We start from the raw sequence: 27,863 nt of genomic DNA on the forward strand, positions 1-27,863 counted from the left end.
TACACCGGTAGGTCCAGTTTGGCCTAACCAGTTAAATGGGCCCCTGAGCCGTGCACACGCTTATGGAGAGCCCGAAGGATTTTGTACTCAATACTAGTTTTCATCGGAAGCCAGTACAGCTGTTTGAGCCTTGGCACCATACGTTCTGCCTTCTGTAAACTCTGGGCCCAGTGGACCGGCCCTGTCCCGCCAATTGGGATGATGCAATGGACTGCCCCAGGAGTCTTACATGTAACTTTCTGTTGCAACAAACCATCCTAAGGAACACTCCGATGACTCTCTAGTACATGAAACTTTTCCCCATTTTGAACATAAAAATTAGAAAAATAAATTGAACAAGTCAATCTTTAACTATAACATTAACATACATGTATATTCAGCTACTGGGTGTATATCACAAGTACATGTATTATGTACAGGCACACTTTGGATAAATTCTGGAAGTTGTCAGGTGCGTACTGAAAATTCCTGGGAGCCATTATCGGTAGGTTACAAGAGAAGGGATAAGCTTCTCTGCCAATTGCAATATTATTCTTGGACCAATTATCCCCAGGGGTCACTGCAACGGTCTGGGTACATGTATGCAAATCAGCAATTTTCTAAGCAAATGGTGCAATAAAAAAATATCTTAGTACAATGTAGATATAACGGGTCATCCTAAACAGCATCCACCAGGTTTTAAAGTAAGTTTAAAGTCATAAAATTAAAATATATTGGTCATAAACAAAAGAAGCAGGACATTTTCCACATTTCCTGAACGTTTCATGACATTTGTGTGCAAGATTAGCAAGTTGTTGTCCAATATTTACCAGCGGCCACCATGGCCAATCAGCGGCCATGTTGGATTTGACCTGGAGGGCATGATGGGGCTTCCCAATACAGGAGCCTTGTGATTTTAGACAACAACTCCCTTGATTCTAACACCCAAATGTCATGAAATTTTCAGAAAATGTGTTTTATGGTGTACTCATTTTGTATATGGCAACTAACTTTTAATTTGATGACTCTGTACCCGACTTTAAACCTGGTGGACACTGTTTAGGATGACTGAATCAAACAGTCTTTGGCAGCTTTGATAACGATGATGTACGACACCATACATTCGTTGATGTTTTTACGAATTGGTGACCAATCAGGAATTTTCCATTTTGAGAAAACTCCTCTCAAAGATTCCGCATAGTTTGAACGATTCTGTGCATTAGGCAAGTACTTTTTATGTCTTGTTTAGCGAACCCTCTGACATGAAAAAGTGCCAATTTCAATCAATTAAAAATAATTTTTAATTTTTTTCTTACCACCGCCAGAAAAAACAGCTAATTTCATGAAAAAGATGGTATTTGTTTCTTTATTTTTATTCCGCCTTCGTCTACACCATAATCTCTGCATGAACTATACCCCTAAAGAAGCAGAACATTACGATATCAACACATTTAAGACTTTTCAGAACAATATCTTATTCCAGAAAAAAAAAATTCTGTTTTTATTTTGTCCTCCGCCCAAATATTTTGGCTTTCCCATTTTGTAAAAGTGATAGTTAGGCAAGTAATAAAAATCTATTTTGATTTTTTTCCGACCTCCTCTGAAGATCTTTGGGAATATTAGTTCGCTAAACAAGGCATTAAAAAAATCTCGCCTTACATATGAAAGAGTATAATGGCACGAAATGCATAAATAGAGTGGAAAGAGAATTGACATTGGTGATAATTGGTAACCCAAGAAGGGTACAAGACAATCAATTTCCCAGATACAGGCATCATGAAATTAATCGAAGAACTGACTGTTCTACCTTCTCAGGTAATGCTCCCATCAAATGAATTTTACATATTACATAGGATATGAGAATCCCGCACATAACACTCATACATGTATTCACTAAGTTTCCAGCCAACTTCCTGTTAACCCTTTTGCTGCGGTTGACGTATTACATGGTCCCATATCATACGGGTGACGTACATACCACGTCATACCATCTAAAAGACAAATTTACCAGCACGTGATTGCACTCTCTAATTAAACACGCCAAGTGCACTGCATGATTGCTTCATCCTAATAGTATAGATGGCGACGCTTTTTAAATAGTTTCGACCGCTCCAATAAAAGTGAGCTGTGCTATTCATCACTGGTATCCGCTGTCAGCACATGAAGCGGAGGCAGCTGAAAAAATGGCTGCCGCAACGAATGGGTTAAAGGTCGATATATTTTACACATCAATTCACATACAAAAATATATTTTCACAAACACTAATAACACACGTTTGATCAAACGGATCTGACACTTCATATTCGACAGGTCCTGCGTCTCTTCGGAAAATCAACCAAGTTTCCCTTTTGACCAAAAGGACCTTCAGGAGGACTTGTGCAGCGGTCAATGGGAAGCCTGTACCCCTCTAAATTTTTCTGCCGACAATTTCTGGCGACCAGTTGAGAAAATCTTGATGATGAATCGGTGATACCGTGGACTTCTCGAAAGAATACATTGACTTTCTGTCAGTCATAATGACATACTGGGTAATAACATGTCGAACCATGGGCGATCAAAATGTCAACCAAGTGTCCTTCGCCAGAACGGGGGGGGGGGGGGGGGGGGGGCACTGGGAACGCATTGACTGCTACATTAGTCTATAACCTTCCCTTGACCCCCACCCCAAAATGGTTCACATCCAACTCCTTACCGACCTCACTGACATAGTACATTGTACGTGACACCACAGACAATACAAGAAAACGTCCCAAAATCGACATATTAATCTATAAAATATTCACTATTCACAGCAGTTATATTACTGGCCTATCTATATACATAGTTTGATATTCAGTAGAACCTCTCTATAAAGGACACCCTCAGGACTGATAAATACTGTCCTTAATGGAGAGGTGTCCTGATTAGAGAGGTCAAATTGAATGGAAAGTACCAATTTGGGACCAAAACAAGTGTCCTCAATAAAGAGGTTGTCCTTAATAGAGAGGTGTCCGCTAAGGGAGGTTCCACTGTAATTTCCTTCCCAGCTTGACATGCTTGAGAAAAACACATTTAATGCCCAACAATTCGTTAAAACAAACAGGAAGAAGGCCGAAGTTAAGTCTCTTTGCATCCATCCTGAGATACAGGGTTTTGATACTCCTACGAGAGGCGGGGTGTATTGAAAATCACTGATTGTCAGGATGGATTGCGTCATGCATGTGTGTTAAGAATTCACAATGCAGCTAGAAGACAGTTCATTGCAGATAATTTTTTCCCTCCCACAATTGTCATCCTCTTCCCCATTAAACTGATCAAATTACAACCAGTTCACAATATGGTTCATAGCTTTAGTGGACAGTCTCACCCTTGGCACCATCCTCGCGGTTTTGGTGAGGCAACCAATTCCCCCAGTTCGATATCAATTCCTCAGCCAGAACAGTCATCACTTGCACATGGACTGCATCTAGTTTTTTTGGCATTAAGTATTAAAGTCCCCTGTCTGTCAAATATGACAGTATACAAGAAGCTATAGGACAGGAAAGCATTATCATTATAAGTAAAATAACAGATGCACCACATTGGAAAGAAAAGTCTTAAATCATTGCACGATATCAATAAATGCACAAATATATGATAATAATCATCATGATATGTAAAATAATTCGATTGAAATAAATCTTTTTATACATGAGTATCGTTTAAATAACAAGCACACTTTTTATAGATAGATAAATTAAATAATCACAATCATGGTATTATGAAACAGTCACAAAAGACAACAACACTTACATGTACATCCGTTTCCCAACTTGATGAGAAACAAGTAGGTCTCCCAACTTCGTTAGCCGTGTACTACTCTAGAATAATAACATGTACTATCATGATAAAACCAAACATACAGAAGTAAATTAAACACTCCTTGATAAGCTTTAGATGGAAGGCCATGAGAATTGTCAGATACACATTCCCCAAGGCCCTTCCTAGGTTAATAGGCCATGTCAGAAAAATTGGGAGACCTGCCTCTAAGCACACGATTCTCTGCAAGTTGGATCAGAAGTTCGAAAACTTTACATGGCAGGTTCATGTAGCTACAGTCCAAATCACAATTGACATCCCTTTGTTCGCGTCATTGGCCTGCCGTTGACGCGCCACCCAGCATGGCGCATGTAGTACACATGAAACAGAGAGATAAGCGCGTCACCGGTGCATCACTAATCCCGCCAGTTAAGCTGGACACTAGAACTTTGAAAATTCCACACGGATAGGGTTAAAGGCCCTTGAAAGGAATTTGAAAATTACCATTTGTTAAATATAGCACTTAATATAAAAGTTCCAACAGTGCCATTGTGTAGACTGACATACAGATACTATTGAAGTGAATTTCATAGGATCAATGCATTGGCCATTGCACGCTTCAGTCAGTATCAAAGCAATAATGCATCTTCAAATCTCATGCAAGTTTTTGAATGGAAGCCTTTTACAGGCCCTATCCATTTTCGTATTCACAGCGCAGTTGTCATGGAAAGTGAGTTCTGTGTGATCGAAAATTGGGTTCACCATATATGCTGCTTTATATACCGTACACAGATAGTGTACACTGCATACGGTAAAATCAGATCAGATTTGGGTGAGGTGCACTGGAAAGTGAGGTGCGTGAAAAACAGGAAAATGGCACGTATTTCTTCAATGGTATGGGCGGAGGCTACGGAGGTAATACGGCTGGAAGTTCAGTATGAGGCCATCAAGGCAGTATCCCGACGGATAACCGCGTCAGAAAACTGCGACCGCTCCTGATCACAAGTAGGATGCCATCATCTGAATCAGAGTACTATACACGGTGAAACAATTGATTTCGATTGGCGTTGGACATTAGTTACGCTTCCACCTAGTAAATCCCTGTGTTTTTTGCTCTTCCACCTTTGAATTGCCATGCTTAAATAGACCCGTGTGTGAAAACCCTGTGTCTATTAACCCCATCGAGCTCGATGGGGCTAATTTAAACACTGGTTTGACACGGGATTTCTAATAGATGGAAGAGCAAGAAACACGGCAATCTGTAGTTCCTTAGTACGTCGACAGATGGCGCATTCGATTTCTGTAATTGCTGTCCCTACGGTGCATGCGTGATACACACTTTCTAACCTCCAACATTCACAAAACACAGGAGAGGTACTAACTGCAGCGGTACCTGTCGCCGGATCGACTAACAATATCTTATGCTGATTTTATAGGTGGAAGCGCTCGCAGGGGTTTTCTCACACACGGCAAAGACACGGGTGTCGAAAAACCCAGGGGATTTTGGATAGGTGGAACTAAGACTATTGAGGGAGTATTAAGTGTATGAATAGACTACATCATTGCAAGCACTGTACACAGGCTCAGAGTTCTCCACAGGGTTTTCTCAAGGAAGGGTGGTACCCTCGATATTCATGAAGGCTTGCCAGTGTGCAACACAAGGTAGGGTGGCCAGCAATTAAAGGTAGGGTGGCCCTATAGAAACCCTACTAGAGCAAAGGTAGGGTTGCTCTTCCAAGGTAGGGTGGTAAGCTGCCAAGGTAGGGTGGGCCACCCTGACAAATGGCCTCGTGGAGAACACTGCTGACAAACATTTGATTCGCATCACTTGATATGATATTGCACTTATAAATTACATGATGTGTAAAATAAGGTAATTAAAAATAAGATATGGCTAGAATTAAACAATTACAGATGAACCTTGTTAGTTATAACAAAAATATACCGACTAGACATTTGGCCATCACCGACTAACAGTTCAAGTCCAGAACCTGTCACTGGGAGGCCTAGCATCAGTCCTAAAATTTATATCAGGCATGAAACTACATGTATGACATCAACATATTATTAAATTTGTATTACATTTGTGATCCAACAAAAACTCTGGTAAATTTCAACACCAAGAACCCATTTTCCTGGTCGAGCCCAACTTTCAACCTTGACATCCCAGACATCGATCTTGGTACAAAATACTTTGAATAAATTTTTTGGTCCATTCAAATTCAACACACCTTATATAGTTCTTCATGTCTACTGGTTCATAATTATAACGTAAACCACATAATTTTCATGCTCCTTATTTTTGCGAGGCTCGAAAATTTCAGAAAAATATATTTTCACAATTTCCATTTCGGTGTATCATAATTTCGTTTCTCGGACCAAAACTTTTTTCACGTTTTCAATTTTTCAATTTTTAGAAATTTTCAATTTTTAGAAATTGATATAAGTTGCAAAATAGGCGAACACCCACGAAAATTTTGCTGGTTTGCACAATACCAGGAAGATTTTCTCTCTCCAAAGGTAGTAAGGTTTCTCACCTCAAATTTTTCGACTACACTACAATCTTCTGCAGCCCACTGAAGATCGTTGTGTTAACGTCATGTGACTTCTGCTGGGGTTCAGTCTGCTGAGAAGATTGTAGAGTACAGTAGAAAATTTCAGGTGAGAAAACCTAACCGCCAGGGGTAAGAGAAAATCTTCCCCTAATGCAGGATTCCAGACTGAGTAATCTCTTTGGATTTATTCAGACTCATATAACAATGCAATAAAATGCACCACAGGCTCATTGCGATTTTTATCACACAGACGTACATTAATCATTGCAGCATTTTAATATGTCTGAACCGGCAAGTGATTCTAATCGACTTCGATAAATTGCACGTCTCTGCGATAGAGATTTATCACATTGAGTTTCACGACTATATACACACTAATATATTATTGGAGTAAGCGGACTGCCTCCTCATTCTTTAGGAAAAGGATATTATTTTGTACACTTGGGCTGTTTTGGCTGAATTTACAATTTTAGGATGATGTCTTCATCCATCGGACATCAGCTGACGACTAAACTAGCTCTCTTCGCCATGTAAACAGCCAAGGTGTGCAAAACCATTTCCATTTCAATCTGAATAACGGACAAAAAAATTCCTGTCTTAGTGTATGACTATCGTACACCGGCATTAGGTTGTTCTCTCCTTGGTTTCCAGTGGCTGTTGCCATAGCTACCCATGTACCCTGACCACTGCTGCTGATCATGAGGCAGAATCCGCGAGCAGCGAGTGTATTGTTTTTCTATCTTCTTGTCTCCCTTGCATGTACAGACTAGTCGAATCCTACAATAGAAATGCAATCATCATTCATTCAATTATGGTTCTATGTTGTGCACAAATTTAGGGGAATCAGTGGAGTAATGGTTAGAGCGCCGGACTCATAACCGAAAGGTCGTGGGTTCGACTCCGGTTAGAACCACAATACTGGTTTCAGTGTCCCTGGGCAAGACACTTAACCCTACAGTTGCTTCTCTCCACTCAGGTGTATAAATGGGTACCGGTTGGAATGATCAGCTAGTGCGCTGAATTGACGGCAGCCTTTCTGAGTTCTACCGAAAGGTTTCAGGAGAGACCGGGGTAATAATGTAAAGCGCTTTGAGCGGGCAAACGGCCTGGATACTGCGCTATATAAGACGCATCATTATTATTATTAAATTAGCTTGTCCAAATCACAATTGATATCTAATTCATTTGTATCAGTGGCGCGCCATTAACGCGCTACCCTGCGTGTAAGACATGTGTAAGACATGTGTAATACACGCGAAACATAGAGATAAGCGTGTCACTGGTGCTTCATTGGCGTGCAACTCGTACGCACGTGCGTAACTGACGCAAAGCAGGAAGGATGTCAAGTGTGACTTGGACTGTAAAGGTTACTGTTAACAAACGATCAAGGAACGAACACCGCACTGGCGGGTCACTTTGCCAAAATTTTAGTTATTTTCACTACGTTCAGCTGGTCTGAATAAGGACTTGTGCCACGACTGGAGCCACTAACCACTAGTGTTACATCTTTAAGGACACCCAAGGGACTGCAGTTTGCTGTCCTTCATAGAGAGGTGTCCTGATGAGAGAGATCAAATTGAATGGAAACAACCAATTGGGAACCAAAACAGGTGTCAGAGAGGTTGTCCTTAATAAAGAGGTGTCCACTGAGAGAGATTCTGCTGTATTGCAACTTTCAGAAAACATTTAGAGACAAAACTTCTGAAATATACAAATGATGCTCTATATTGAGAGTGCAAACTTACCTATATATTGTCATCTGGCCCATATGGACATTGAACGGGTTAAATGATGTTTGACTCTCATAGGTGCCGTTATCTGGAAGTTTGTGGTCACTTTTCTCCAAGCACTCGTGTACGGCAGCATGGCCATATGCATCGTGATCCATCCCATAATATTTACCTTGAAAAAGGCATATGATTTATGAAGCAAATTTAAAGGCATAACACCACTGGGCAAAACCATTGGCCAGACAAGTGAGTCCTGGTAGTGCATGTAGTGCTCTGCATTAGTACTACATGTACAGGTAACCCCCTATTGGGCAGTACCCATTCACTCATTCCCTGAGAATGGATGTTTTTTACCTGTTTAAAGACAGGAACAGGTCAAGCTCGTTTCCCCAAAATTGCAAAACGCTGTACATTCAATGTGTCAAGGCATCTCCATGGCGTAGTTGAATCAGGGAGTTTCAAGGGCAATGTTACAAGAATTGACAACAACTCCTCCAGCTGGCGAAAAACTGGCAAACTGGGAATCCTCGGGAGCTGAAATGTTGGCCAAAACCTCGGCTCTGCCTGGGTTTGTCTACACTTTAGCTCCACCCTTGCGGTTCAGGTCAGACAACTGCGGTTTTGGTGAGACAACAAAACCAATACCAGCAGTAGGTATCAACTCCTCAAACCAGCTGACTACAGCACTTTGACAGCAATCTCTCAACTTCTAAACTGTAACAATGGCACTTTCGGAGAGAATCTCTCCAAATGAGTCTGGACTTACTCTTGGGGCTAAATCGTATTGTCTCCTGCTTCATGAACTCCTCCACGCATTTCTTATCCTTGGGAAGCAGGGTCTGAGTCTTGGCAGGAAAGAACCAATACGTGGCGAATATCACATCGACCGACTGGTGATAGTCAGGGTGGTTGGTGTCCAGCAGGGTGGGCGCTATCGTACCTGTGAAATGTAAGTTTAGAATTAATTTCTGGAGGAAAGGAATATAAGAAGACCACATGAGTCTAGCTTTTTTCAATTTTCAGAGGAAATATCAGATGGGTGGTTGTATTTGCAGGGAAGCGGCAGCCAGCAAGACTGCAGGGTGAGTTGGTTTCATGGGTCCAGACAAACATGAGTGTAATATTTCCACTGAAAAACCCAAATGAGCGGCCGTGTTTTCTGATGATCACAGGTCACTTAGAATACCTAGAACATACCTATAGCGCATTTTGTGTCACAATGATGTAACACCACGATTGCAATGAATTCTAGTCATTTCAAGTCTTGACAAAATCAGTATAATACAACATCAATGACTATATTCACAAACGACAAGAGCAGGGCTCAAATTCAACCCAAGGCCACCCCTCCTAATGGCAGCAGGACTTGATTTTAACCAAGGCCAACCCTCCAAAATGCAGCAGGGCTTGAATTTAACTAAGGCCAACCCTCCAAAAGACAGCAGGGCTCGAATTTAACCAAGGTCAACCCTCCAAAAGGCAGCAGGGCTTGATTTAACCAAAGACAACCCTCCAAAAGGCAGCAGGGCTCCAATATAACCAAGGTAAACCCTCCAAAAGGCAGCAGGGCCCCAATTTTACCAAGGCCAACCCTTCAAAAGGCAGGAGGCCTCGAATTCAACCAAGGCCACCCCTCCAAAAGGCAGCAGGGCTTGAATTTAACCAAGGCCACCCCTCCAAAGGGCAGCCGGGCTTGAAGTTAACCAAGGGCAACCCTCCAAACGAGCCTTTGTGCCCCCTAAAAATCTTGTTTTGAATTTTCCTGCACACAATGCAAAAATGGCTCTAAAATGGGTGCCATTATAGATCTCTTACTTTGAGGGCTGCACCCATAATACTCACCCGTCGACAGCAGTCTCTGCAGTCCCTCCTGATCGTGCGGACCAACATGACGCTTCTTCCTCATCTGTGCCTCCATCTTGGTCTGCTCCCCGTCAAGGAATTCATCAATATTATCCCTAATCTCAATATCTAACACCTCCTCCCTCACCCCCGCATGCCGCTTATGTTTCCGATGCTCATCAACATCAGAATCACTTAATGTCCGAGAATCACGATGACGATTATTTTTACCCCGTCGATGTTTGCGTAATTTTTTTCTTCGCCGATTTTTTCTGTTTTTACGGCGCGATTGTTTGGCTGAATTGATATTTTTATTATCAACATCATCAATAAGTTCTTCCGATTCTTCTATATCCTGTACACCATTGTTTTTTCTATGATTTTTAACCTTATTCCGATGTTTTTTATTCAGACGTGCTGAATTCCCATCATCAACACCCCATCTCGCGCTTGCATACGAGTACTTCCCCTTCTGCGCGTTATTATACTCCATCAAATCCTCCTCCGAGATAGGCTCAGTACTTGCCAACTGTTCTCGCAATTTATCCATCCGTTCCGCAAACAATCGTAAACTTTCCTTCTTCTCCTCCTCTGTCTTAGGCTTCTGAATATACGGCATGGAGTTTGCATCCAATGCCTCTTTTGCATGCTCCGACACATCATCCTTATAAGCAGACGCAGAATTCAAACTGCGCTTCTGAATTGATCCAATAGGTGGATGACGATTAATTGGTCTACGGCGCCAGTTATTATTGTTTTCTTTCAGTGGGCGGCTGATGCCAGGCGAGATTGAAGATAAAGGGTTACGCCCAGCCTCGGTATTCATGTATCGTCTCTGCCCACCACCAGGTGGCGATGTGCCCAGACCAATGTTTGACTGTGTTGGCCGCCGGTCACCCTCACGGTCCATGATACCCTTTAAGAGATCTTTAACAGATGAGAACTCATCGTCATAGTCTGGGTCTTGGTGCTTTGGATTCTGCAAAAAAAACATATGAATGTATGTTAATAATAAGTATGGTTCGACATAGTTAACACATCATCATTCAGAAGACATTATATAGCGTGGTATTTTGGCTTCCAAATAAATGGCTAATGAAAACCACACAATGAGTTTAGAATTTTCAAAGAATTACCTTTTGTGCAATTGTTAAAATTGTCTTACAGATCCTGCATTGCTAAAGAAGAAAATATCAAGAAAACCAACTTCTTGTACATGTAGGTAATCTAACTCTTTTCAGACTTCCTATCAAGATTGGCTTGGCCAGCCGCTTCACCCACCAAGGAGGACAGAGGCATCAGCCATGCAGTGCCAAAACATTCCTCGCATCAAATCCAAACCCAAAATCCAGCTCAGACAAGACGTGAATAAACAAATGGCTCTGACATGAAATCTCATAACTCAGCTTTTTTCTGACCTTTCCTCAAATGACCTTGAACTAGGGCATCATATTGACCTCTACCTACCATGACCTTGAAATACGGCTTCTGTTTTTCATCCTCGTCAGCGTCCGTCTGTGACTTCACATAATCATCCAGATATTGTGGATGACGCTGGATAAACTGAAGGCCTTCTTCCGTTGTATTTACCCATGATGCTCTCTCAACCACGCTTCTCTCGGCTAAAATAATGAGCAAGAAAAATTCACAATACGAATTACTAATGTTGACACTCAGCCTGTGCTTCATAATCATGCACTTTCACTCTAATAACGAAAGAGAACAATGAACATCTGCACAGGGGAGCAGGGTCGCCCAGCAGTTGAACATTGGCCTGGAGGTCCCAGGTTCGATATTTTGTAACACTCAACTGGCCTGAAATGTTCTTGTGCTACTGGCGTACTGCTAGATTGTGCGCTGCCCTCTGTTCTTAAGAAAGGTTTCTGAATAGGCTGGGTAATAATGTTTGTGATTGTATAGTGCTTCGAGTAGATAATAGAGTAAAAAGAACTACATAAGAACTCACTATCATTATTATTATTATTATTATTATCATTATTATTATATCCACACAACCTGGATCTACCCTATCCAAAACCTCAAGTTCACGGCCGAACAAGGTATATCTACATGGCCCTCGACTAGTGGAGGCCACATCAATTTATTGTTGGATCGACACTATCATAATTTTCTAAAAATAGAACTGAAGTTCCAAATTTGAGCATTTCTAATTTCTGGAACTTTTAGGGGGGATGGAGGTGCTGGAAATAAAGAGGGACTGTATGTCAGGCTAACTGTAGTCAGCCTCATTTCATTAGGCCAGCAGAGACTTTGAAGGGACAACTTGGGCATGAGATTCACCTGGCCTGGAGGATAATGTGCCAACTTGACACCAAGCACCGCCACATGTAGTACTAGTAAAACTCTGATAACAATTTTCACCAGTGTTGGAAGGCAGTTTTGGACATGGCTTGTGAATTTCAGGCAGGCCTAAGGTTACAGCCCGTTCTTGTGCATTGTTTTATATTGGTTTTTCAATGATCCTGTTTAGAAAAGTTGCGGTCCTGCTGGAAGCTGTTTTTGTATGGAAAACCAACATATCTCATACCTAAGTTGGCCCTTTAACAGCAACTATTACTCCAGTGAGCCTGGTGACACTTCATGTTGATAAAGAAATATACATTGAAAGATGATGATTCATATTTTCAATTCATGCCTGGAACCTACCAGAATTATAAACATCTTTCCCTGGTAACTGCATGTGCCGGTTAATGGCTTTGTATTGACTGTATCCCTCTGACTTAAAGCGCAACTTGCAGAAGTCAGACCGACTCTGTTCATGGACATTTGTGCCTGAAAGCAATAAAAAAATATAATATCAGATTGCAAACTACAACCAATACAAAACTGCATTTTTTCTCTATAAGTGATGCAAATCATGCTTGAAGAATTTTTTCGGCTCAGTGAAGTTGGATAATAATAATGATAATAATAAATGATAAATAAAACTTGAACTAGCACCCTTCCCACTGATAATTGATCAATTTTTGAAAGCACTCGTTCAAAAAGTCACATCACCACTCAAAAGTACATGCAGTCAAACATTGAAGTGTCACTTAAACGTTTGGGGGGGGGGGGTGTGGGCAGTGGCACAAATGCCCTTAACCAAATGTTATCAGCCGAAATCGTGGTTCCCTAACAAACTGCAGATTCCATACACAGTGACCTAGCTGGAGTGTACAGTGTGACTAATGTAGATCAAAGAAACCGCAGGTGTTGGCGGAGACCTTTGGGAACTTGCTGCAGAGCTGACACAAACATAACATGATTTCACTCTGAAGTCCTCGAGATCAGGTTACTAACATGGAAGAGACTGATCGAGAGATCACGGGAGAGTTAAGAAGGGTGACTCTACCCAAGGAGGATACCGCGGTGACGTCACATCACGTGATCCCGACCCATATTAGTGATCGCTATGGCCAATCAGATTCAGTCTACTGACAGCACCAGCACTGAACACATCTCCACGTCTCACTGTCTGGTGCGCTCCTGTACACAAAAACACCGATAGACATGAAATATTGCAATACCTAGTATGGATTCTTCCTGTGTAAAAAAAAATTTACAGAGCAGATTAACTTCCACGAATAAAAAAGACGTTTGGCGTGGCCAAAGTGCGGAAATAATGTCTCCGCTAAAATACACTACGAAATACACTAGGCAATGCACTAAGCACTATACAGTAAAGATGCAGTTGAGTTTGTTATTGTTTTGACTGAGAAGCCCGCCCATATCATAATATATTCATGTATTCATGAAGTATGAACTCATTTCTGTCCCATACAACTCTAAGAACAGTCAATTTCTCCTTAAATCATCACCGAAACCGCGATATCCGCAGGAAGATTTCGTTCTAGTGTCCGAAAATGCATGATGTTACAGGGGCGCTAACTCGACAAATAGAGGGGATCTATGGGGATCTATGCGAGTTTTAGGTATTACAGGTCTCGAACTTGTAAAATCTGTAAACATGCCAACATTGCCCCATATCTGGGAGACTGTTTTGAAACCATCGCTAATTTTGGAAGATCGGTGCCCGGCTATTTGGTTTAAAAAACCCTATTTTTCCCCATCAAAACAGCACTTTTCATTATTCAAATGATAGCTTATAGTCTGAAGACTTATTTCATAGCAGAAAAGTACTAATAACTCTGATTTGATGCGAAAAATCTAACTTTTTTGATGACTTGATTTTCCCTTGGCCATGGATCGAGTTTGTTTACAATATGCAGCGCCATCTTGGAAAAGCCGTAACACCACCGCGGTATCCTCCTTGGACTCTACCTGAGTTTAGACTCAAACCTGTTTTTAAGAATTCATCCAATGGTCCAATGTATTTAAGTTCATTAATTGATGCACTACAGCGAAACAACCGGTTTTGATAAATCTTTGTCAAAGTTTCTGATTTGAACATGAATTTTACAGTTTACATGCTGATGTCGTGGCATGGGCCTGACGGCAGAGGGCTATTGCATCACAGTTACTTAATTGTTGTGATAAACACGTTTAGACTCATGTTGTTCAAATGAAGAACGATAATTCCTTATACCATTCAAAGTTAACTTACCATTGAGGAAATAGTATTCTCCGCCTTGGCCCTCGTGGCCCTTGCAGTCAGCAATCCAGTAGAGGAAGATATCATTGCCGTGACCCTCGACGCTGATGGCCAATGGGGACGACTGTGCTCCCACCGAGTCTTTTACGGGGTCGGTCAGTGGTTGGCCAGTCTTACCATCTAACACGAAAGTCTGAAGAGAATTACAGATACAAAGTTTGACTGGACGCCTCATGTGACAGAGTTTGAGGAACAGATTTTATAAAGAGCACAACGTGCTTGTGCTTCCTTCTCTTGGAACCAACAAATGCAAATCTTACTTGCAGAAAAGCTCACTATGGTAAGAGAAACACGATCAGCATTCATTGATGTACAATTCCTGTACTTGCCGGGTTCCCCAGCCCCGCTTTACGACAACGAGAATGAGGGCAGGATCCTAGACTATCCTTGTACACATTCTATATACTGCTACACTTTTGTTCCAACTTCATGTTTTCTGTATCATTCTAAATCATTACCGGCAAGAAATCATTGTCTTTATGAATTTTCGTTACCAGTATCGTAACCCTATTGGATTATCGCCAGAGGTATGGAGTCCGCTATTGGGGTCATTTACTTGCCCTGGCATAGACACTCAGGAACAAAGGACCACGGCTATTAGTCTCATCCGACAGACCCTCAAATATTTCATGCCTTTTATGTGTTGTGAAGAGCCAGGAATTTTAGTACCTTGAAAGCCAAGCTGGTTCATCCAGAAATACAATCCTGGATTCTCCCTGGGATCGAACCCGGGCCCTATTGCGTGGTAGACAGCAGTGTTAACCACTAGGCCATGAAGCTCCTCCTGTTTGGTTGCATCAACAAAACTACATTATCTATAAACCTTTCAAAGACCTACTCCTATGCAATTTTTTAGTTTGACATGTAGAGTCCTGGGAAAGATCAAGACCAATCATTAGCCAAAAATATATTTAGACATGCTCGCTTACCTCTGAATAATAGTAGATAGGAAAACCCGGCCCGATGGAGAAATGGACCATGAAGTCTGGTATGTCATCATCATTGAAATATCCAACTGCAGGCGTGCTGGAGAAAAGATATCATGAATCATGACGTTAGAACAACATTGGAAAAACTTAAGGGTTCTGTAAATGAAATTTTCAAGCTGATTCATACTGATTGCCTGGTGGGGGGGGGGGGGGTCACTCGAACATCATACACCCTGCGCATTCCAGCCTAAGGTAATACATTGCACCTGTTCACTTACCCCTCTTGCACTTTGTAAATCAGAAATTATTCCAGCACCAATTGTTGGCCATTAATTGCAACAGAGTGTCAGAGGCCAGGTGTTGGGTAAGTAGAATAAGATGCGTTTTAAATTTAATAGAGCAAGTATTCTCAAGGTCTTTTAGAGGTTCATCCTGTGGATACATCAATAAGACAGAACAAAACTTTGCTATTCAATAGCATTCCGAGAAGTTACTATTTATAGCTCACAAGGTCATTTGCATAAGATATTGATGACGTTTTAGTCACGTGACAGTTGGACATCGACACTTATTTCTACGCATTTGAGCTTATTTCAAAGTCAATTATCTTTGACCCTGCATTGTTTTTAGCATGAATGATACCATAGAGTCAGAGAGAGAAATATTCAGAACAATTACGTAGTATTTCCAACACTCCGACATGTGCCAGATGGAATCTAACTGCCCTAGTTAGAAAGCCTAAATCCATTACGAAACCGCATGTTTGTCCGACATTGCCTGTAATTCAGCGATGGGGAAATAGAGGGCAGCAGCTGCAGTGACGTCATCTTCGCGGAATGCTATTATGGGGCAGCAGCTGGCTGCTCCTTTGAACCCCAGATTGATTTCTCCGGAGACCAAGGTAATAATATTCTCACAACATAACTCACTTGTATGACTCTGAGCTTGGCACATGGTACTTCCACATGGTTTTGAATGTCTGCCCATCAAGAGCAATAACTGTCGAGTTGAAAGCGACAATGATGATGTCTTCTACCCCGTCACGATTCAGGTCGACCAGAGCTGGAGGCGTCATGAAGCCCTTGAAGTCATCGTGGAGGATGGAGCGAGCCTGGCAAACAGAAAAAAGTGTTAATTCCTTTACGACATGGGGAGGCTGCATGATATAATGATTCTGATTTGCGCTAAAGGTCACGAAGGTTTGTCTCCCATGAGTCATTTACATTCTACTTGAATCTCTGCACCTCGTTTGATACCGATAAGTGCCCTCTGGTGAAACCATTACGTTTACAGCTCCAGATAAAACCAAAAGGTGTTTTAGAGCTGTACGAATTATCAAGATTTTATTATAATTGTCAGATATAAAGCAAATCAGTGTGTGACCGTCCAGTCATGAAAGAAAAAAAAACGGTACAACATTTTGCTGCGATGCTTTCGGAAACTTGACAGTTGGCCTATAAAATGTATTTTTCTAACAAATAGCATTTTAAATTTAAAGATAACTGAAAAATCATGAGTTCATAACTATTTAGTTTGCCCAGTGTTGGTCATATCGCGTGCTGTCCATCGTTTGATCTAACCCGGCCATTGTCCGAGACCTGATAGCGGATTGTAATGCTCAACTATCTGTTCAGGGATTAGGCTCACGGAACAATAGGCCAAATCTTGGCCAGGGGGACCTGAATTGTTCGATTTTGGTTCTTAAGGGGGGACATGGGTCAGAAAATATGATTTTTTATTTCTGGATGGAATTGAATGAAATTTGCAGGGTGTACTCATGGGCCATCCCTGATTCCAAAAATACCACCAAATTTGGCCCACCTCCCTTGGTTGCTAGGTTACGGCGGCCATCTTGAATTTGGACCCCCCAAACTACGCCACATACCTTTTTTTTTTTAATTGTTTGGGACCCCTGCAAATAGTTCAGTATGGTGTAGAAAGACCTGCTGTATGCAATCAGCTAGTTTACAGGGACTATTTGGAAGTTTGTACCTCATTTCCAGCCTAAAATCCAAGGAGCAAATTTTTTGGGGGGGTGGTGCCACCTATTAGGCCTTATATACTGAAACCCGGGAAAATCAAACCAAGCTATCATAGCTGATTGCATAGTAGACATTCCAAAGAACATATCCTAAAAGTTTCATGAGCCCCAGTCAAGAAAGAAAAAAATGGTATGTGGTATAGTTTTGCTATGTATGCCTTTTACCTTAGTTCTGAGTAATTCGCGTTCAAAGTTCGAATTTACGTTTTTGAAGTTCTTTCACTTTCAAAGTTCATGTAATTCTGTGAAACAGTCATAAACAATCCTCTAACTTATGTACAGTCTAGAAACAACCTTAGAACAATGCCCCTGCATAATTTTCTCTCACAAAAATGTTTTGGTCAAAGTCTTTCTAACCTGATAAACTTCTTAGAAATGTTCGCTAATTCAACAATAACATTGATAAAATTGCATTTGCCAAAGAATACATATGTACAGCCACCTAGAGTATTGTCAGTCACAGTTTCATCTATCTAGAACTTCCCAGATTGATACGTCACACCCTCGCCTCTAGCCAGATGAGCAGTTTGCCTCTGTTCCGCACGTCTTAGCTCCTTCCTCCTGACTTTCACAGACTCTGAATGCTTCTTGTCACATTTCGTCATCCTCTTCTCATCTTCCCTATGAGCATGAACTTGAGTATGCTCGCCTGGACTGAGACCAATATTGTCCAGCACATCCAAAACTGCAGTGTTTCCTTTATTGAAAGCAACTACAGTTGATGCTGCAGCTGCCTCAACTGTCTTCAATGACCAGTGCTTCGTTTTTGGAACTCGTTTCCATAGTGTGGAATGAATGCACTCATTGGCATTTGATGTTTTGCCCCTCTTGCACCTGTTGAGGAGTTCCGGAGTCGACAGCCTCTCATATATGGGCAGTAGCACATCTTGGACAGCAGGGGACATTTTGGGTTTTGGACAAGGGGGTGGATCTTCCCCATTGGCAAGAGCCTTTTTGTATTTGCACCAGGAATTTACTCCATCTGGGCAATAGTCATGCATCTGGTTTGCATCACACGAGATGGTATGGTGAAGTCCAGCCATTATCTCTTGTCGCATGCCTTCGGTATCATCTGGATTATTCTGGATTGCCCAGCCATAGTATGACGAGAGTTGCTTCACTAAGTCCTTAGTGAGCTTTCCCCTCCCACCGATAGGAGCCTTGGCAGCTTTCTGCCTTTCGATCTGGTTGTTCAGTGCCGTTGTCATTCTCTTCTTGACATGGTTTACACATTCTTCCTTCCTTATTGCCACCCTTGGCCCATATACTTCGAGTTGATTCAGTTTATCAAAGGAAGAACTATCCCCATCACCCAGGAACGTAGTGTACTGTAGTCCATTTGTTTCTACAGAGCGTTTCCAGAGAATCTGGGCAGCTTCGCTTTCCATTGAATGTGACGTACAAGCAATATTTTTGTCGCAATCTGGTTGATGCTTCTGCCACCATTCCTCATACTCATCAGAGTCTGGTTTTGGCCCAATGGCACAGGCTTTACAGTAGTTGGACAGAACAACATAGTCCACAACTAGACCAGAACATAATTCTATAACAAAACCTGTACCAATGTGCGATGCCATGCGCCTTCCTCTGGTCATCCAGGATCCGTCAAAAGAGACATCGATGTCATAATTCAGGCATCCGCGCTTTGGCCCCAACCCAAAAACATCGAAATAAAGTTGCTTCACAATCTCCACAGCCCTATCTATACACTCTCGTGAGGCTCCCTCGGCAGCTGCTAACAGTCTCGGCTGATACCCCTGGTATGTCTTCAGATGCATAGGTGTGGGCATGTTGACAGTGGCAGCAAAACGTTCAAACCCTGAAAACCCTATGCTTGCCTCCCGAGTTGCCTGTGTTGTACGTAAATTCACATCAAATGGAACATTGCTCGCGTTGGTGTCTCCAAGTCGTGCAGATGTGTGTGTGAAACCGTACTTGGTTCCATTGGGAAGATCCTTTTTACAGTCCTCGCAATAAATTGACCACTGAGTGGAGAGCCCGAGTTTTTTATGTTCCCGTATGATGACGCAAGAGGGTTCAAACCTACACAGTGGGCAAATCAGATTACTAGTCTGTATGAGGCGAGTAATGCACGCAGGATCCACCAATCTGTACGACCCAATATCATCAGCACTAAACCTCTTGATGTCTGGTTTTTTGGGGGGCTGTATGATTTTATTTCCGAAATAACCCTTGATCTTTCTCCGCGACGCAGACAAACGCTGGACATCCTCCCATGTCACATCCTCATCTATGTCATCTATACCATCATCATCTTGAGGTGGAGGTGCCGGTCCAGTGATCACAGTGGCATCACTGACACTGTCGACATTGTCATCCCCTTGCGGATCCTCAACCACATCCATGCTAAGTGCATGTTCCGACTCATAGTCATTGTCACTACTACCCTGATCTAAATCTGAGCTAGAATCTAAATCTGGCATCCTTGCAAGCCCAGGTGAAGACAAAGACACAGGTGCAGCTGAGTGTACAGACATGACAGAAGCACATGAAGCAGTAGACGGATACAGAGATAGAAGCAGAAGCACAAGCATTGTCATTCTCATCATAATCAGAGTGAGAGTCACCAACACCAAGCTGCAAGCGAGATCGTTTTTTTACAGCAAAACCTTTCATTTTGGTGTACCTGCGCTTTTTACCAAATGAATTACTCGCTGTCCATTTGTATTTCCGTTTGGAAGGCATTCTTTCGTCGAAAATGCCGAGAAATTATGAAAAACTGATGAAAACAAGTGAAAAACTAAGTGAAATGTCAAATGAACTGTCAGACAGAACACGTGCAGGAAGTAAGTTGTGCGCATGCGCGTTCGTGTCCCTTTACATGAGCAGCCAATCAGCGCCAACGCACACTTCGGATTCTACGTCGGAGCCAATCAGATCACTCGGAACATTCCGGAACGCTAATGAATTCATATTTGGGCAAAGAACGCCTCCAGGTTTGGGGTTTTCCCGTGAAAGACGTCATAGATACTCTATTTATGATAGGGGATTCCAATAGTTGAGGTCAAGACCATTCTGGTGATGGGTGGAACATTCATCAAGTCGCACTCGGTCGAGTTGAAAACATCGATGAAAATGTGTAAATAAACGACAATTTTTCCTACAAAAGATGCTTTCTTCTCAAAAACAAATAAAGTAGATTTCCTAAAATGCTTTTTTTATTGGGAAAGAGGGTTATTTCGTCCAAAAATCTCTTTGAAGATGATGGAAGGAGGGTCATAGATTCCAAATCCGACTAAATCTCATTTTTGATATCGCACAAAAATCGCGACTTTTTTGCAAATAAGCTCCGACCCGTGTCCTGCCTTAAGGCCTGTAAACGTCATGTTCTTGTCACCACCTGCCTGATAATGTAAACTGCCAATTTTTTGCATGTGTCATATTTTATTTTCATTGATTTCACATAACAGAGGATATTCACCAAAAAAAGTTTCGATTGATAAAACGGAAAAAATCAAAAATCCGTAAAAACGAAAATCATGAAACTTTTATTTTCGTTAAAAATGTGCAAAAGGCACAAAAATTTGGCAGTTTGCAGTACACCAGAAATAACAATCAGTTACCTTGGTCTTTAGGTCTCCCTTATAGAGATCATCAAGGAGCACATACCAGAAGCTGCCCCCATGCGTCTCACCTCCTGTACCAAACAAGACCACTTCTGACCCATCGCGCAGTGTGTGAAGCTGGGGGGAGTAGTACGACTCATGGCCGTCAGGAACTGTCTCCCACCGTAAAACGTTTCCATCTTTACCACTGAAGATCATAAGACGACCAAATCGTTCTTCTTTGCTACCTAAAACACCAGAATATGGGAAAATCAGTGGCATAATAGTATTATACGTATGCTGTTTGTTAAAAAATTTTGAATTTGTAATTGAATTTAAAAATGTCCAATTGCAGAAATACGTACTAAATATAAATTTCAACAATGTTACCCTTGTGTTGACTGATACTATGAATACCAAGGTAAAACAAATTTGTATTCACAATAACTGTCCTATGGCATTGTGTATTAGTGGATTTCTATTTAACTGGATCACAAGTAATTACGAACGGCGTATCCATTTAAGAGAGCACCGAGCACAAAATTAGGAGGTCATGGGTTCGATTCTTGGAAGGATCACCCCTGTTTCGTTTTTGCGTCCTTGAGCAAGGCTCTTTACCCTACTTGCTTCTCTCTACGCTAGAGTAAATGAAATGGCCAGGGCCATTGTGCTCACCTCATGTGGAGGAAAGATGGATAAAGAGCATGGTCTTGTGTCATGTAGTGTTAGGTTTGATGTAGGTCCAAGCAATTACAATTTCCCCAAAATGGCCAATTTACAGTACATTCGACCTCTGTGACCTTGAAAAGTAGGTCAAATCAAAGAAGACCCGGGTGACACATTGAATGGTTGTTAGAATTAGATGTACCTATGATATAAAATTGGTGCCAATCCGGCAAGTCATTACTAGGAATAATGGCATTTTGAAGAATTTAGGATTTGGCCCCCTCCCTGGAGGCCAAACGGCAAATCAGATCGCACCAAACTTCGGTACCTGAGATCACCTGACCAAGGGGTACATGTGTACTTAATTTGTGATCAATAGTCATTGCAGTTAAGAAACGTGCCATAGTTACGGCCTGACGGCGAATTTACGCCATTTGACCTCTGTGACCTTGACAAGAAGGTCAAATTAAAAACCTGTGTGACATATACTGTATGGTGGTTAGATGTACCCATGATATCAAATTGGTGGCAATCGGGCAAGAAGTTAAGGAATAATCACATTTTTAAGGTTTTTGGATTTTGCCCCCTGGTGGTCAAGTGGTGAATCATATTGGACCAAACTTTGGTCCCTGAGATCACCTGACTAAGGGGTAAATGTGTACCAAATTTGGTATCAATAGTCATTGCAGTTTAGAAACGTGCCATCGTTACATCCTAACGGCTAATTTACACCATTTGACCTCTGTGACCTTGAAAAGGAGGTCAAATCAAAAACCCGGAGGATATATGATGCACCTTTGCTAGAAGTACCTACCACATTTTTTTCAAAATTTCCCGACTACTATTAAGGGAGATATTGCATATTTTCACTTTTAACGTTTGTCCCCCTAGTGGCCAAACCATGAAACGAATCACACCGAAACTTGGTCTCCCAGGTGTCATTACATAAGGGTACATGTGTACCAAGTTTCAACTCAATAGCTCTAAGGCACCTATTCCATAGAGGTATACGGTATACTACACTATACGCGAACAATGGCTTCACAAAGGGTGCATGACCATGAAACTATTGTTCGCGTATAGTATAGTATAGGGTATAGCTCTATGGAATAGGTGCCTAACAGTTACGAAACGTGCCCTGCTAACGGACGACGGACGACGACGACGACGACGACGACGACGGACGACGGACGCCACGGTATGGGATAAGCTCACCTCTGCTAAGAGGTGAGCTAATGACTACCTAGCTGGCAGAATTGGCAAATTATAAATGTAAGTCCTGAGCACTGTATTGTTGCAGCTTGGATTTGTTACACTCCCAGAGTGTAGAGCTTAAATCATGAATGTACAGGCCAATAGCTAGGTAATAATGTGAAGCGCTTTGAGTGGGTTGAGCGCTATAAAAGTCTCATATTTGTGAGAAATGGAAAGGTTTGTATTCTTGATTTTTCAAGCCTTCTCTGCTCTAAAGTTACTTCTATAGTCATAGACGTCAGTGCATTCAGGTAATACAGCCTATTAAAGCTGACGGGTCAAATATACTTTCCCTGAGTATGGTCAAAGCTGAGTACTCTGGAATGTTTATGATGTGCATTTGGGTCTTCAACTGAATATACTCATTACCCAAGTCCACAACAAAAGGGTGGTATTTTCTGTGAACAGGCACGGTAGACCTGGAGTGAGAGCTTCATGCGATGCAATCTGAAATTTATTTTATAAAGTCCTATCGATCCTGGTAGAGGAAGAGTTTCATTGCTAAACAGGATACTGGTATCCCCGTTTTTGCTATTATTTTGAGAAAAATAGTTTCAAAGTCTGGAATTTTGTCATCTTTTTATCAAACATTTCACTGTTGACATGATTGCTCTGAAAGTTGGGGACAGGTGTACATGTAAGTCATCATAACGGCAATGCATGTCATAGTATGGTTTAATCCAAAATGTTGGATATGGAGCATATCCCGTTTTGCAATGAAACTCTTCATCATGTAGGTCTGGAAACTACAGGATTTTTTATAATTTTTCCATTACAACATTTTTTGCCCCTTACCTCGCAGTAACAGTTAAAAGAATTCAGGCCCAGTCCAATACACAGTCTATTGTCTTTTGAAATAAATCCCGCCCGCACCTAGGGCTAAATTCCCATTGTTCTAACAGTCTTATGAAAGGGTCAGCAAATCTTGATAACACTTACACCCATGAAACATCTTCCGGGGTGATCAACAGGTCTAAACTGGCATGGGTAAATGGACAAAATTTCCCATAACAATGCATGATAACCGTGGATTGGTCTCGGATGTGATCGTAAAAAAAAGTGACAGGCATGTTACTTTCAATCACTACTGTATCAACAAACACCCATGATACTGACCTGGCGCTCTGATTGGGTCCCCGCCGTGTAACACCAGCACCTCTGGTACACCGTCGCCGTCGTAGTCTTTGATTGGCTGTGACGTGTACACATTCATAATGCTATCTTTCCCCGGCTGGGTATCAAACTTCCACAACATTTTCCCCTTCTTGCCGCTAACGAGTTCTAACACCTAAAATGAACGAAACACAACATGAACGATAAACTTGGTTTTCAATGATCAGTTGCTTCTTCTGCGTTCGGAAATTTTGAGATGCTCGCAAGACAGTAGGCCATTTTCGGTATCAAATGGTCAGTCATCTCTCTACACAAATACAGAAAACACAAAGCCCCTATTTTAACCCTTTGAAGCTGATCAATGTTTGCCTGATTTCGACTACAGTCACCAAAACTTATTGGCACTGCTTCATCACTTCATGCAGCTTTGTGAGACTGGGGCATAATGACAACTTTGGTTACGTAGTGTGGTAGCTGAGCATGATTCTCATAAGATTTTCCAGAGAGAAAATTTTTGTTCTGTGAGTATTTTGGTATCAAAGGTGATGTAAACAACATTTTGCTCCTGAAACTCGGGCTTTATGGGGTGGTACACTACGGCTCCAAAGGGTAGAGTGTGTAACAGATTAGTAAGCCTTTTTTTTCAGTGCTGATAGAAGAAACACTGTCGACTCTTTTTTAGATATCAAAATTATGTTGCAAAGAAAGAGTGACATGAGCACCATCACCAAGATATTTGTTTTAGCAAGACAATCCGCATCCCATTTATTCCCAGCACCATGTACCGGTACCCACATGTATGGCCTATTTTGTCGAAGCAGGTTATTTACATGAATTTGTCTACATCATGGTGGCAGAAAAAGCTAGTGTCCATCCCTCTAGGCCCTGTGCAGATGGTGTCAATGGAAAGACGATGAATTTACAAGTGGATTTAGAAAAGAATATAAAAGATACGGGAAAATATACACTGCCATTCCGACTATCGCCCACTGTGTAAACAACTCACAAACAGACCTGATTAGCGGTTGAAAATATCAAAGCTATGCAATACAAAGCCTTACCCCTGCACGACCACCACCAAGACAGTCTTTGACACCATCACTATCAAAATCAACACTACATTGTATACCAAACATTTCATGGTCGGCATAATGTCGCCACAGCTCCGCGCCGGTCTTCCCGTCTAAACAGAGCAGGCCACCAAAACACGGCTTACTCCCGTTGAAGTAGATATCACATACAATGTCTGGGATGTTGTAACCATCAGCACCTGGAAGGAGATAAGCCATCAGAATTGAGCTCACGAAAGTCAGATCAACCTATAGTCCACTTCATGAGAAAATGGCACGCAAGAAAGCCTATGGCTGGGAAAAGTTGTCCCTAATTTTTGGTCATTATTTTGTCATACTCATACTCTCCATATTTGTGACCCACCACGACAAAATGAGTTGCATGTCACACAGAAGAATTAGATGAGCCTAAAATGATACCAGGACAGGACATAAAAGAAGAAATTGATGTGTAATTGATGTGTAAATTGATGTACTCAGATGTCACAAAAGGCAGACAACAGTGAAATGAACAACCAGTCGAACTCAACCTGTCAAGCTCGGAGTGACATGCGACTTGTTCCTTCGAGGGCGGGTCACACTTGGCAGAGAGTCGAAAGTCATGGGTAAGGAGGCTGTCTAAGGCAATTTCCAAAGATATTGTTGAAAACCCACGAATCTGGGTCCATCTATTGAGTAAAGTATGCATAGTTCATGCGTTCTCGCTCATTGAGGCATGGTTCAGTACCGACTCTTAACTGACCACCTCCCGGCAATTCTGCAAGCTAATCTAGCTGGAAAAGGCCTCAGAATGCATACCAATAGCATAACCATATAATTTTCCTAATTTACATGGGGGAGGGTCAAACCATCATTCATTGGTAGATAATCAGGTATTGAAATGTACTTCCGTCGTACACAGCCCTGCCAAGCTCACCTTCCAACAAATTTGAAATAACCTGAAAACTGCTATATTCACCAAAAATCTGACTGCATTTTCTTGTAAAAAAGACTAAAGATTCCCATGCACTCAGTTGGTGCATTATTTTACTAGCAGGAAAGCCATTATGTAAGGCATCCACTGCCAGTCACCAATGGCCTGAAATTCAAGCCTTTTTAAAACCTACGACACTGTGATGTAATTAGAAAGCCAATTTGTAAATGAAAACAATGCCACACTTCCACAAGCTTACAAGTGAACAGTCTAATATGTCTCCACAAAGAGGAACCGATTCTGAACTTTGCTAACAGCTAGCCTAGGCATCCTCTTGCAAACAGGGCCTACAACATGACTTCTCCTTACTCATGTTTCCGACAGTAAGTAGAGTAAAATGGTCTGATATTGTCAGGATAACAGCTAGGAATAGGATGTGAATTAGCACTGCTGAGGTCAGCGTACTTCAGGTTAGGGTGCATGAATAATTTTTTAGGGTTGGGAGGACTAGTTCGTGGGAAACTAAAGAGGAAGTAATGAACAAACAGGTTTGTGAAGTGCTGAAGAAATGTAACCTACCTGTCCCAAAGCCAATGATAACATCCAGTACACCATCCTCATTAACATCCACGAGTCGTATTGAAGACTCGGTGATCATCTTAGGGATGCCATGTACCCAAACGTCCTCCACCTCAATGTGCGAACAACCAATCACAGTCTCAGACTTGTTGGCCGGCGGACCCCCGGATCGGAACAACGGACTAAACTTCCAGTGATTAGTAAACGACTCAACAAGATAAACGATGAAGAGCACCAGACCTGCTATTATGACCAGCGATACCACGCTGACTAAAATCGGCCTGATGATCATTTTACAAGGACGGCCTCGGTGAACACGGACTTTGGTTCGCTGTTTCCTTGGATGCATTAGTGGTTTAGTCGATGCCAAATCCCCGCCATTTTGCTCCTGGACAAAAACATCCTCCTCCTCTTCATCGGACGATATATCGGCCTTTTGTTGTGCATTGTTGTATTCGATTCTTACGCTTTCTTCCATGTTGTCGTCCTGATTCAGTCGAGTAAAGCGAACTTTAGTTGGCATTGTCTCGATGTCCGTCCCACACAGACAAACTTCTACTGCAAACTATCACCCATATTATCACACCTCCCAGAAAGTAGCTTCCAGTGACATTTGCTGTTTATCCTGGTTTTCTCCAATCACACTCCACAGTGCTGTTCTGAGAATACTTTATGTCTTCACTCAGTTCCACAACGACCTCTCATTCATTTGAATCACAACTATGACTTGTCCCGTGTTGATTGGTGCCATACAGCTCTCTACTATCACTCTCAGTCACTGCAATGAAAAAGTTTTTTTTTATAATTATGGAATCAACAAAATGTTTACCTAATATAAAATCGTCATATTGGTGACTAATAATTTCTTCAACTTTCTACCTTGAATGATATAAATGGAGCAACAGGACACTTATTCAGAAATTAGGAAAACCCTAGAAGTTGATAGGCATTATAGGCCACCATGATTTAAACCTGCACAACAAACGTCATACATGCAGTGACCCAGTCTCACATGTCTGATGAGTCATTATGGGATTTTTACACAACAAAACAAATTCAAAATAATATTTCATGGAATTCAAAGAAAAAAAAAATTTCACGGCATGTTTATTCAAAGGCAAAAAGTCCTTGATAATGAGATACAGGTGTTTGTTTATATGTAGTGTTGGGACTTTCCATGGTATTTTATTAAGTCAGCGAACAAGATGCTGGAGATGTTCTCAGTTATTAGGA

General features: G+C 41.7%; 1 protein-coding gene across 2 annotated transcripts in view; it reads right to left on the reverse strand.

Moving 5' to 3' along the window:
• Nucleotides 1-346: 346 nt before the first annotated feature.
• Nucleotides 347-27,863, reverse strand: part of LOC135502545 (uncharacterized) — a 31,212-nt gene continuing 3,695 nt past the window's right edge. Inside the window, exons 2-14 of one of the 2 annotated variants that reach the window (XM_064795493.1) lie at nt 26,631-27,408; nt 25,130-25,338; nt 24,072-24,243; nt 21,054-21,283; nt 16,358-16,539; nt 15,429-15,525; nt 14,452-14,632; nt 12,552-12,677; nt 11,352-11,506; nt 9,885-10,863; nt 8,809-8,982; nt 8,058-8,214; nt 347-7,089 (exon numbers count right to left, since the gene is read on the reverse strand). In XM_064795493.1, coding sequence (XP_064651563.1) covers nt 6,921-7,089; nt 8,058-8,214; nt 8,809-8,982; nt 9,885-10,863; nt 11,352-11,506; nt 12,552-12,677; nt 14,452-14,632; nt 15,429-15,525; nt 16,358-16,539; nt 21,054-21,283; nt 24,072-24,243; nt 25,130-25,338; nt 26,631-27,153 — 3,354 coding nt within the window. In that variant the 5' untranslated portion in view covers nt 27,154-27,408 and the 3' untranslated portion in view covers nt 347-6,920. Of the gene's footprint in view, nt 7,090-8,057; nt 8,215-8,808; nt 8,983-9,884; nt 10,864-11,351; nt 11,507-12,551; nt 12,678-14,451; nt 14,633-15,428; nt 15,526-16,357; nt 16,540-21,053; nt 21,284-24,071; nt 24,244-25,129; nt 25,339-26,630; nt 27,409-27,863 lie in introns of those variants that run through there. The other variant, XM_064795494.1, reaches the window with a different exon arrangement.

This window comes from Lineus longissimus, chromosome 18 (assembly GCF_910592395.1).
Source record: "Lineus longissimus chromosome 18, tnLinLong1.2, whole genome shotgun sequence".
Classification (NCBI taxonomy): Eukaryota; Metazoa; Nemertea; class Pilidiophora; order Heteronemertea; family Lineidae; genus Lineus; species Lineus longissimus.